The 13,641-nt window shown below is 43.7% G+C and overlaps 1 protein-coding gene across 1 annotated transcript; it reads right to left on the bottom strand.

Moving 5' to 3' along the window:
- Positions 1 to 1,707: 1,707 nt before the first annotated feature.
- Positions 1,708 to 13,269, bottom strand: tmem129 (transmembrane protein 129, E3 ubiquitin protein ligase). The gene is made up of 7 exons (XM_068714148.1): positions 12,873 to 13,269; positions 9,587 to 9,645; positions 8,364 to 8,621; positions 5,895 to 6,055; positions 5,626 to 5,785; positions 5,459 to 5,531; positions 1,708 to 2,212 (listed from the first exon to the last, which is right to left on the bottom strand). Exons 1-7 carry the CDS (start codon positions 13,075 to 13,077, stop codon positions 2,028 to 2,030), a joined length of 1,101 nt encoding a protein of 366 aa, XP_068570249.1. The 5' UTR covers positions 13,078 to 13,269; the 3' UTR covers positions 1,708 to 2,027.
- Between the last annotated feature and the right edge of the window lie 372 nt (positions 13,270 to 13,641).

Raw genomic sequence — 13,641 nt, 5'->3', positions numbered from 1 at the left:
TTTGTTCCCCCACGAAGAAAAAAAAATGAAAGCAGCAGAGGACTTTTACTTGTGACGAACCGCTCATAGATGCAACAATCTTTTCAATAAAGTACGCGTTGGCAGATAGATAACCAATGATTCAGAAAAATAAATTAAATAACAACACTGGTAGCAGGAGGTACTTGAGATCATACCTTGCTGCTCTAACACAGACATTCCCATTAGAAGGGTAGCCTTTCAACGTCAGAAGCAGGGTTAGGAAAGAATGAATAGGTTATGTTCTTTTTTTACTTCTCTCTCAAAACAGAGTTGTTGATTGTTGGAACAGTTAAAAGACTGAAGAATTTTATTTCATTGTGTCTCGATGATCGGCAATGTAAAATGACTGTCGTCTGGTAAATGGACTATACTTTATCTCTTTTTCTAGTCTATTCGACCACTCAAAGCTTTCACACTACTTGTCATCATTCACACACTGATGACAGGGGCTAAGTGCCACCTGCCCAACAGACTAACACTCACAGTAGCAATCTTGCTCAAGGACACATCCACATGCGACTAACGGGGCTCGAACCCTCTGATTGAGGGACGACCCTGCTCTCCACTTAGCCACAGCTTTTAGTGACGTGCATCACACAGCCTTGCACCGTTCAAGTGGCGAAAACCTGCGTGTCATGTTTCCATCACTGGAGCCGATACGTACCAGAACTACTGCAGAGTCACTTGTCTCGGGAACGAATGACGATTATAATCTTCCCCATTGAAAGCAAAAGCCAGATGTTAGTGGGTGTTAATGTGGGGTTCTTTTGCACAGTGGTTTGTTGCTTTACTTCAGCAGGCTCGGTGTGAAAGGAGAGAATAGATTTCCAAAACTTATAGAGGAGAGGCACCAAGGTCAGGGAGAGAAGCTGCTCAATCACAGACAAGAGGTTCTCTAAACAAACACACTGAGGAGGGGGGGGGAATAAATCATGCCCACATATGTGCTGACTCAGCAGAGATAACATTTAATGAGAAAAGTTGATCTACAGCAAAATAAATATTTGAAAGCAATAGAGAACGTCGGAGAGCCTTACTGCTTTTTATTTCTTCGTCACCTGCCACCTGAATTACGTGTTTTCAGTCGTTTACATTTATGCATAAAAATTCACCAGAATGCAGAAAATGAAGTGTTTGACACTCAAAATGTCAAGGGGGAGGACCCAAGACCCCCCACTTAACAGTATAATATGTATACATCTATTTAGATGAAATCTGATTCTCAGCAACGCAAGAGCCGGAGGTCAATTTAAACATTTTCTATTAATACAATATCTAATTAAGGATTTACCAAGCTTTATTGGGAAGTAGTAGCTTCTAGTTTTAAATTAATTGTCATTATTTTCCTCCACATAATATTTCAAAAGGTTCCAATCTTGTGTTTTGAGTTTTGGTGGTTCTGATCTTAACTGTATTAATTCATTTGTCACCCAAATTCAAATCCTTTAAGTTCTGTCATGGGGAAGTGTCAATGCTTTTACTTGTGCTCGTGCAGGATAACATTCACTGTGAACCCATGATGAGAGGTGAATCCTTGGTTATGATCGGCTTATTCATGTGAAGAACCACGCGATCACTTGAGAGTTGCTCCTTAAGGTTGCTTTTACACGTTGCTGTAGAGTAGGAGTGAGTGAGTGAGTTGGCTCATCAGAGCATTCTGAAGTGGATGTACAGTGATACAGGCTCTTGTCATAGAGTCGGCATATTTATTCATTGTTCACTTGGACGGACACACAGAGACCAGGGTAACTGATATCAACCCTCTTATCTGATCGGAGGTAAAACCCCAAACAAGCACATCTCTCAGAATGTCACATTGATCATGCTATGTACAGCATGTTGAGGTTCAAAACAATTGTTTTTCATGATCACTCCTTATTGAAAGCACAGAATAAGTTCAGTCCAAAGTCCTGTCCACTGCTTCTCTCTCAGAGGTTTGCTGCTGAATGTTGCTCATAAATTATTATTTTGAGCGAGAATAGTCCGTGTGGATCCGTTTAGTCGTCTCAGTGGACCGCACAGATGTCCAGTATACAGAATTTGGCTCTACAGGTGGGACAGGGGACTCTGCTGGACAACCAGGTCTCAGGTCTTTGCTGGTCTTGGCGGCTGGCGAACCATCGACCCAGACAGGACAGACACCACATGGGTCTGCAGAAACACTGCTGGCACTCGGACTCGTTATCGGCCGCTATAAACACACAGCAGTCACAATTAGAATCACACCAGAAGGACAGAAAAGCTATGAACAAGGACAACAAAGCGAGACAAAGGAATAGACATCGTCACATTAATGAACTAACACTACTGCACATCTGCAAACTAGCACTACACTACCTGTGGTTAAACAGGTAAATGGTTAATGGACTGTACTTGTATCTCTCTTTTCTAGTCTACTGGCCACTCAAAGTGCTTTAACACTATATGTCATCATTCACCCATTCACACACGGCAGGCACAGCCTACAGGAGCACTAGTGGAGCCGGGGATCGAACCACCTCCTAATTGAAGGACGACCCGCTCTACTACTAAGAGAATATGTCATTCAGTGTGGCTTTGTGGCACAAGGCAGTAATACTGCCTGTGCCAAAGCACACTGACTGTAATCCTGCGGGCTTATTATTCTTATTCTCCATCTTCCACATCAGAGTTTGCCGCGAAACTTGTCCCACAGCGTTGCCAACACCTGCTTAAAAAGTAATTCAACACGTGCGGCTTGATCGGGAATCGTGAGCTATGACTTTTATAAGAAATTCGTCCAGCGGTTTCCCCAAAAATCGCGATCTACGATGACAAATCGGCCCATTGACTTGAATGGGATTTCGGCGTGAAGAAAGCAAAAAAAACACTTAACTTTGGACCCATATTGACCAGCCATACTTTAACGTAGAAACATGATTCAAAGTTTAAAACGTAGACAAATTGATGGACGTTATTTAGCCAAATGGACATTTTGCTAGCTAGCATAGTTTTCATGAAGTCACCGATTTAGTTTCAGCAAAACTTTGGGTCTGTTTGAGATTTTATAATGGGTGTGTATTGCGCAGCTCGTTAAGTGCTAGAGTGATGACATCACGGTCAGAGTGAAGCAGAGCAGGAAAATGTTCTGTGATTTTTCCAAACAAATTGCTCCCATTCCCACAATTTTTACTCTTTATACACCATTTTTGGCCAAAAAGCTTGGAAATCTTGTGCTGGTCGCAACAAAGTGTCTATGGAATCCAACGGACTTACACATTTGGCTCAAACAGCCACAGAGCGACATGAACTCCAACCAACTACTCCATTAGACCCCATGTTAAATCAGAAAAGAAATTTGTCAAAGAAAGCAGACGGTACCAGTTTTGTAACTTGCGCTGGCGCTCACATTTATAACACTATAAACATAAAAAACATACCAGGGCGTTCGGCAGAGTCTTATCTCTCTCACGGTGCAATTATTGTATTGATTGGACTCATGGTTTTGGTATAAAGTGCATTTGTTTGACAGGTGTTTTCCAGTGTTTTCTCATGAAAAGTCTGCCAAGCTCACAGGTGTTCTTAATTCAGCTAATTACTGATGTTTATAAACAAACAGACTCACAGACTCTCCAGGCCCTGCGTCGTCACCATGGCAACCAGTGACACGCACGCATGCGCTCTCTCTCTCTCTCTGTCTGTCTGTCTGTCTCTACACAGAAGGATTTACAAATAAATGTGACTCACAAATGCACGCAGAACAAATATATTTCTGCATTTTTATGTATTTGTGTGTGGATGTTTTCTATTTGTTTGTGGATTTGTGTGTATTTGTTTGTGGATCTCTTCACATTTGTTGGTGGGTTTTTTGAGAGTCCCCTGCCTGGCCGGATTCACAAATACGTTTTTTTTAACATGGACCTATCTGTAGCCAATCAGATGTCAGCCTCATTTTCAAGCAATCACATGAGCGCAGCTCCCCCCTCCCCTCCCCACGAGGCTGCCAGCTGTGTTCACACCGAACGCAGGGCGAATTATTCGCGTGATGAGATTACATACAAAGTCTTTGCACAGACACGATGAGACTGCAGTAATGCGAATTTTGCGCGGCGCGTTTTGAGCGACACGTCTGGGGCGTTTGGAGCGACGCGTTTTGGGCGACGCGTTTGGGGCGTTTAGAGCGACGCGTTTGGGGCGTCGCGTTTGGGGCATTTGGAGCGACGCGTTTGGGGCGTTTGGAGCGACGCGTTTGAAGCTACGCGTTTGGAGCGACGCGTTTGGGGCGACGCGTTTGGAGCGACGCGTTTGGGGCGTTTGGGGCGACGCGTTTGGGGCGTTTGGAGCGACGCGTTTGGGGCGTTTGGAGCGACGCGTTTGAAGTGACGCGCTTGGGGCGTTTGGAGCGACGCGTTTGGGGCGTTTGGAGCGACGCGTTTGGGGCGACGCGTTTGAAGCGACGCGTTGGCGCGATGTTCCTCCTGTCATCACTGACGTCCTGTTGTTGTTGAATCAGGAAGTACAAACTGTAGCCATCTGTGTTCACCCAGAGCTCTACGCAGGGACGTGCGGTCAGGGTGTGATGATGAAATGTAAAAAACAAATAATGCTAAAATAAATATTAATATTTCTCTACTGATCTGCGCTATAAATGTAATTTCTGTATTATTCCAAACATTTTTATAATCAAAATCTCTGAATTAGTGCATGTCCTGTTCAAACAGAGAGGAGACAGTGAGGTGAGGCAGTGACCAGCTGTTCCTCACCTCAGACTGTGAATCCCTCACATACTGGGTTGAGCGCGTGCCTTTTGCTGTCTCATTCCTGCACACACTGTAATATTTGTAGACACTTTTATTATATGTCCTTTCTTTCCATATAATAGGTACTGTATTTCACGTCTGTGTCGAACATATTTAGTGTTGCTGATCTGACATTAAGGGGAGGCAAACACTACTCTGCCTCAATGAAGGGGGCGCGAGAGCCCAAGGCTCGGGTTTATCGCGTCAATTAAGACAGAGCAGATCGACCCAGGCAGGAAGTCAGACACCGATAAGGGATAGAGCATCCGGTAAGTTTTCAAAATAAAAGCGTCAGCTTTAACTTGGTTTAACTTTTTCAAGAGTATGAATCTAAAATGCAGAAAAGAGAGAAGCATTATCTCAATCGAACCTCAACGATACTGCCAGTAACATCAGCGTTTATGTATATATTGCGACGTCTTCGGGCAGTAGAAGCCACACTGTCAAAATTTCTTGCGAAATTTTCTAGTTAAAACTACTATTTCCTTTATCAAAGCTTACTTTAGATGACAATAACAAAGTAAAGTAAGTTTACACTGACTTTGGGATGGTATAGTCAGAGTACATAATACTGTATATGAACTCGGTATCGGTACCTGGGAAGAAAACAAAAAAGGTACACACACACACACACACACACACACACACACACACACACACACACACTCTCTCTCTCTTACCTTCTGCCTGGCACAGTCTGACCAGCTTACTGTTTGCTGGAACCTGCATACAGCCTATACATGGCTCCACCTCCTGTGTATGGAGAGACAATATTCTTCTGAATCATTTTCGCAGGTTCATCGTGATCCTGTGGTCAGGAATTTAAAACACACAGACAGTAGTGTACCTGTCCACTGGGGAGTGTGTACGGTTGATTGAGGTCCACCTGAGCTCGGAATGTTTCCAGGAAGAGTTCACTCATGGTTTGGTGGATCACTACATTAGGAGAGTTTCTGATGGGAGCATGGAGCTTCTCCCTGAGCTCTGCGTACTCTGTAGAGAGGAGCCTGGAAACAGTGGGAAAAGTGACACGTCAAATGCTGCTTTTTCCTGACAGCTCAAGACCACACACACACACACACACACACACACACACACACACACACACACACACACCTGATATCAAAGGGTCTGACAGCAGGGTTGATGCTGTCCACTCTCAGGGTCAAGATCTGTGCTGGGGAGGCTAAGTCTGGAGTCAGCTGGTGCTGCCTGGACTCTGTCACTGTCACATGACATTCACTCTGTAAGGCCATGTAGATGTGATATGTGGTCACCTGCAGAAGGACAGAGATGGTCAGGCACGTGGATGAACAATGTTGCCAATTTAGAAAACTTCAGATTTGAAAAGGTAAACGGGACGCCAACCCACCCGATGACGGAAAGATAGTGGAAAATGTTTAGTGTGGTTTCACTGGACTGCACCTCGCTATGTGTGCACTCTTTAAGGTAGAAGTTGTTGATTTGCATTACCTTCACATTCCATCACCTAAAGTGTAACATGATGCCTGGTAGTGCTCGCTAAACATGTGTCACGGGTGGGTATTAAACTGATCAAAGTGTGGTTTATCAGAAGGAGGAGGACTCTTTATGGAACATACAATTGCCTTTAAACATGCGGTAGACACAGAGCAACATTAGCATTTATTCAGTGTCCTGTTTGTGTCCATTATTCATTCTCCTCACTTCACTTGTGAAAAACCACACTATGGATGTCTGTTCTCATGCGAGCCTGGGCCACTGCACGTAAAGCCCACGTAATGATGGGAGTCCCACAACCTCACTCTCATTGATTGAACATGCAACGTTAGCGGGGGATAGTTCAACAACAACTGAAGGATCGACCTTAAACCAACTATTTCAGACACTTGTAATATTGTAATTCATTCCCTGACAGCATGGACTCTCCCTAGCACCGCCCTGTTTATACGGAGCAAACGGCTAACGTTAATGGAGGTTGCATTGACTTGCAATGCACCTAGAGTAAAAAGTATATAACTCTGGGCAATGTGCTTTTTCATTGAAGCTACTAGCTAACAAGAGAGTTTGAAGCACTCCGACTCTGCAGTAAGATGATTTGACCACTTTTCCGAACCCCTGTGGTACTCTGACGCTCTGCACGCTGCTGGTGGAGGAAAGCCTGAAACTCCTGCTGATTCAGCGCTATTGATCGGGTGAGATCAACTCACATCACCCTGATGGGCGGCTGTGGTGCAGAGTGCTTTCTGAGGTGTAATACGATGTCATTGAAGGGCCTCTCCTCTGCACAACTTGCTGAACATCATTCCTTTCTGCTCACCTGTCACGGCCTAACACGGGAGATTGACTACCTGGATGGCATCTGGCAATCTACACATATAGTGATAATGACACCTAGTGTTTACATTAAGAACTGCATTTTAATATAGCCAGCAGGCCAACTATAGGTGTAATTTAAAAATAACTCATGGACCATATAAATGAAGGTGTCAGACAGCACATGGTCGTAGTTTGGACACATCTAGTTTGCACCAAAACATTGAAAACACAGATGCCCCCATCACCCTTGTGTGACTCCCCCTATCACCCTGTGTGACTCCCCCTATCACCCTGTGTAACTCCCCCTATCACCCTGTGTAACTCCCCCTATCACCCTGTGTAACTCTCCCTATCACCCTGTGTGACTCCCCCTATCACCCTGTGTGACTCCCCCTATCACCCTGTCTGACTCCCCCTATCACCCTGTCTGACTCCCCCTATCACCCTGTCTGACTCCCCCTATCACCCTGTGTGACTCCCCCTATCACCCTGTCTGACTCCCCCTATCACCCTGTCTGACTCCCCCTATCACCCTGTCTGACTCCCCCTATCACCCTGTGTGACTCCCCCGTCGACGCTGTGAAGTCCTTCTGCTTCCTGGGCTCCATCATAACCCAGGACCTCAAATGGGAGCTTAACATCAGCTCCATCACCAAGAAGGCTCAGCAGAGGACGTATTTCCTGAGGCAGCTGAAGAAGTTCAACCTGCCAAAGACAATGATGGTGCACTTCTACAGAGCCATCATTGAGTCCATCCTCTGCTCCTCCATCACGGTCTGGTACGCTGCAGCCACAGCCGAGGACAAGGGCAGACTGCAGCGCATCATTCGCTCTGCTGAGAGGGTGATCGGCTGCAATCTGCCGTCCCTCCAGGACTTGTTCGCTTCAAGGACCCTGAAACGAGCAAGAAAGATTGTAGCCGACCCCTCTCACCCTGGACATGAACTGTTCATGCCCCTTCCATCTGTCAGGAGGCTGAGGTCCATCAGGACCAAGACCTCACAACACATGAACAGTTTCTTCTAGTCTTCAGTTGGGCTCATCAACAGAGCCCGGGACCCCCACTGACTCTGACACTTACATCCCCAGAACAATTTGTTCCTGTTACACACCCATACACATCTTTTCTCTATCAATATACACTTGCCACCAACGTACTGTTATTTGATTGTTTGTTTACCATATTGTATTTTTCTAATTTTAAATTGTGTGTTTTGTGTTTATTGTTATGCACTAGTCAAATTCCTTGTATGTAACATACTTGACAATAAACAGTTTGTTTCTCACCTTTAACACCCAGCTGTCAGTAACGATAACTCTGGCTCCAGGCGCCCCCGTAGCAAACTTGTCTATGCGTCTGAACTCAGTGTTGACGCTGGACGCCACAGAGCCCCAGCCGGGGTGGGGGGGCTGTATGTGGGCCTGCAGGGCCCGGCTGATTGGGTGGTTGTGCCAGTGACGCCGAGACCAGTAGATGACAAGTGTCCAGCTGGTCAACTGGATGCAGAGAGAGAGGAGGAGAAATGCTCTCCAGCTGTCACTCACCTGGTGAGACACAACAACACAGCTGAGACCGATATTTAAGAACTCCTGCTGACATGGTGGTCCTGAAAACACCGGAGATGCTCCACACTTCATCAGGACATAGGTCAGTCAAAGATCTTAAAATCTAAAAATCTTGAAGTTAAATATCATTATGACAAAACAAAATATTGGCCAAAAGGAATATCATTTTTTCCCCTTAATGGTTATTCAAAGATGCAGTGCATTGCATTTAAGTGTGCATTGCATTTAAGTGTGTGTACGTTTTAGTGGCATCTTGCAAACACAGACTGTATATAAGAAGAGGACGGAGTCATCATGACGTCACCCGTTGGTTTGTGGACAGCCTGTTGAAGCCTCAAGTGTGGCGATTTCGCCGTCGCCATCTTGGATTACGGTCGTCGCCATGTCGTGTTTTTTTAACAACCAATAAACGAAGGTTACCATATTTGGAATGCGGAGGAGTGACGTAGAAATTGGTAGCGGCAGAGACTTGTCAATCACAGTAGCCCCGCCCTAATGCATACTCCACTTTATGGTCTATTTGACTCATATTGGACCATTTACTAAATGAACATCATGCTGTATTGAAGAGGACTTATTTTGATGCAAAGGTTTGTTCATTAGCAGGAATGTAGCACCACATGACTGTGAAAGCAGTGCTCCGTTGAGTTCTTATTTTGGCTCAGACATTTTGGTACAATTTGATTTCTCCTGTAGGAGCTGCACCGTCTTATTCTGATGCAAAGATTTGCACACAAGCTGGAATGAAGTAGTGAAAGCGGTGCCGTTTATCGAAAAGTGAAAGTACAGCCTAAACATCAATGAATAATCACGACTGCCATTCTGTTCAGAATCTTGCAGCCTCGCTGGGAACGGACTAAAGCCGCTTCAGAGGAATTCAGGTCCGCAAGCAATCTCACCCGTCCCATTAGAAAGAGTAATACATGTGAGAGAGACAGGCTGACCTGGTGAATGTATCCCAGGTTTTTCTCTGGAGCGGCGATACACATCCCCATGTAGTAACCTGGAGAGATGGACAACAACTTAAGACACGACATGAAGCAGAGCACCAAACGACATCATCGGAGACAGATCCCGTCCACTTCACACACAAACAGGTAACCAACAGTGAGTAATGTATGAGGACAGCCGCAGGTTGTTTAGTGGTGTTCTCTGTACTTCAGCACAGTGATCGTGCTCAGAATGTATCACCTTAACTTTCATACTATTATTTCAAACTATAAATTTTAAAAAAAAAACATTACAATGTAGCCCTACTACAGATACACATATAAGTGCTGATGCAGGTTTAGTAAAGGGGAAACAGCACTCAACTCCTTTTAAACCATTGGTAATAGACAAGCTTATTAATGAAGATTAAAACATTTAGAACTGTTTATGACTTGAATACTAATGAGTGTTAATGTAGGAACAATGCTTTATTAATGATGAATTAAGTGTTTACTCATACTAGTGCTTCATAGCGTGGAGGTACCAGGAGTTTTCTTGTATCTAGACGATCCCTATCGAGGGAGGAACCCTTTTAACGACTTCTACAGTTTAACAAATGAAAACAAATTGTTGCCACTCGGAATTCTTGCACATTTTTGGTTTATCCAGAGCTGCCCGCTCTATTTTTCAAGCAAATAGAGCGGGCAGCTCTGTTTGGGGTCTGGCATGAATGACGTATAAGTAGTTATTATCCAATAGCGCGCTTGGAAAAGTACAAGTTAAACGCCTCAATCCCAGTTATCGCTACAGTATCAATGACATTAGTTTGTATTATTTAACATTTTTAATGTTTAACTATTGTTCTTTTGCACATTCGTTTCATTGTACTTGCTTATCGTGACACCTCGGATTTGGGAATTATAAAATCAAATATTCCCTGAAACTTCAGGCTTCAGCCGCATAATAACCACATCTGGTTTCACTGGTCTATCTTTGTCAAAGTGATGAACATAACGTCATAAAAACGAGCCACCCAGTACTTCTTTCCCTTTATTCAATGTTCATTAAAGGTTACAAAGAAGATGAGAATACAATTAGTAACAAAGGAACTAGAAGAGGAAAATCAGGACATACAGTACTTATGTATGTATGTATGTATGTATGTATGTATAGTAAAACTTGATTAAAAATAAAAGGAAACTTCTGTCCAGATCATTTCCCCATAGTAAAGAAAAAACTCTTTTCTTTTAATTAATCTTAGTCTCACATAACATTTTAAATATTAATCCAGAAAGAAATTGCATACATTTATTCATAAAAATAAATGTAGAGTTGTTTCTTTGCCCGTATTACTTAATACACAGGACTCGGAACGATCATTTCTATGTATTTTCAGAAGGCTGTTTGTTCACACTTCACTAAGCTAATTCACGACAAACTATTTATTATAGTAAGTCTAAATCCATCCCTGATGACTGGACTACCCTTGTACCATCCATGTTTGCTGGGGAAGTTGAGAAAACTGGACCCATCACTCTTTTAACAAATGTATTTGGAATGATCTTGAAACTTCAAACTTCAAAGACTAAAGCAGCCCAGAACAAAGAGAGAAGGCAGCTTGAATTCTAAAATAAACCGTAAAAAAAAAAAAAGCAATGAATAGTGTGGATGTGGATCTTGAACTTTGAATCTGTAAAGGAAACAAATAATGGACATTAGGAGAAAGTCAGAGCGATATTTCACACATTTTACATTTTGACACACAAGCAAATATCATTTGAATAAACTGGGTGATCTGTGATTATTACGGTTGCATTAATAACAGAAGAACATAATGGTGGCAGTATAACTTCGCCTTCTGTGGTGCACAATGTCCTCTGAGGCATCTCTTTTGACACAGCTCCCCCCCGTGATGTTGTCATGGGGAGGAGCTGTGTCAAAAGAGAGTAGTACATAAAGGGGAAGCACAGCCTCCCCCAACCTAAAGCTACAGAGGATGGGTAAGAGTCGTGACATGTAGAACTGGAGCGTCACTAATCTAAATGTCTTTCAGTAGTGATGACATAGGGAGGGGGACAAAGCCTCAAAACAAGCTGAAGCCTAAATCTGTGGTTGTCTTCTACTTGTCTTTTAGTGCTGGAGGTAGAAACAGAGAGAGGACGGAGAGGACACGAGAATTTTCCAATAAGATTAATACTTACTTCCACACGTCGAGTGGTCTTCTGTTTACGTCAGGTGGTGCTGCTACAGTGGGTGCTTTTCAAAGTGCTTCCTTGTGTCCTCTTTCCTCGCTTGACACGGAAATAATGTCCCTGCCCGCGATCATTGGTGTATCCATCTAAACTTCACCCGTAGGGTCTATGAAAGTCATGGACATTGTAATGCTCATCTGACAGAGATCATGAAATGCATATCAAAACAATGTCACACGCCATATTTCATTGACTCTTTAAAGATGTCTCATTTGATAAATGTCTGCGGCCTCGACTCCTCTCTCCTCACTTCTCTTTCTCGCCTCCTCAGCTCGAATCTCTCGTGGGCGGGACAAAGACGAGAAGAGGGAAGAAGAGGGAAGAAAAGGAATCGAGGAGACACATTTGCATATTAGAAATCACCCCATGTCCTTTTGTTTATTCCTCATACAGCTGTGCTCAATGTAGCTAAATCTGATGGCATTCATCCACATCTGAGACAGTAGGTGTGCAAATTCAACTAACTTTAGACGATGATTTTTGGGAAAAAAAATGTGCAAGAATCTCAAGCAGCGTGAACAGAATCTGATTTAGAATAAAATAATCTTCACAACTTTAGAAATCTGGGTCCTTCCTCACTGGAGATCATTATTTTCTAACACTAAAGCAGATACGTGGCAGCCTATTTAGGGGCCTTTAACGTCCTTACTAGGTGACGAGGTGTAGTTCTGTGAATGCATCACGTGACGTCCCCACACGCGCAACAGATATTGAAACCGGTGCATAGAAAGTACAACACTGTCCCACCTCAACATGAAGGCGTCAGGTCACCTGCTGGCTCGTCGTGTGTGTTGTCTTTAACAGGAGCTCAGATCACTTATTAAGCTAACATGACGTGTGTTAAACAAAGTCTGTAAAACTAGACCTTCCAACGAATTAAGTTGATACTGTTCAACATAGTGGAGCTAATATTAGCTGGCTAACGTCACTAATGCTAAACTGTGTGCGCTAGCTAAGTCATTCAGTGTTTTCAGTTCGGTCTCGATACTATATGTGACACATTTTGATATAACGTTAGTTCTTTCCGTATCTGAATGTTAGCTTTTACCTAAAGGCAGAGCGGAGTGGACCAGGACGGTGATGCTGGTCCTCCTGACGTGGTACTGGATGAAGCCCACGTCCTCACTCCCCAGCCACGACGAAAACACATTCTGGATAGTTAGACCGGCCGAACGGAACTCGTTGGGCGTAAACACGAAGCAGAGAGAGAACACTACATAAGCCAGAGTAAAGGATAACTCCGGGCTCTCCATACTTTCTCTAGGTACACTACTACCGTGGTGGGACCTCCTCTACTTCCTCATAAATGTCTTCTTCTACCCGTCCCTCCCGAAATGTAAAGGCGCGTGCTGCCATCTGCTGCTCTAACGTTACTTCTTCTATTTTTGTGTTGTTGTTTTTTTCTCCCCTTCTTCTTCTTCTTTGTTTTTTTTTCCGACAGCTGGCATCCTTTATTTTGAATTACTGCCTCCTACCGGGTTTAACGACCACTGTTATTTTATTCAGCTACAGTTTTGTGAGTAGTCCGCTTGTTTTGAAAAGCTCCCATCCACCGTGTCTTCATGGTCACATCTTTAACCTGTCCTCGTGCTAGCCCCTGTAGTCCTGCAATAGAAACCCTGTATGAAGTCAGGACGGGCTCCACTGTCTTCTTTTCTACACACTGATTACAAAGTGTTGGAGCTTCTACCACCAATTATTATCTATGATAAGCGATAAGAATTGGTGGTAGACGGTTAAACTACTTCTTACCGCTCCTACTTTAGTTTGTTTTTCATGCAAGTATCTTCCTCTTGTCTCACAATCCCAATACCGCT

Source organism: Cebidichthys violaceus, unplaced genomic scaffold (assembly GCF_023349555.1).
Source record: "Cebidichthys violaceus isolate CVI_PGR_0920_01 unplaced genomic scaffold, fCebVio1.0.p SCAF_2, whole genome shotgun sequence".
Classification (NCBI taxonomy): Eukaryota; Metazoa; Chordata; class Actinopteri; order Perciformes; family Stichaeidae; genus Cebidichthys; species Cebidichthys violaceus.
The sequence above is the reverse complement of the archived record's forward strand: the minus strand, read 5'-3'. Positions and strand labels throughout refer to the sequence as shown.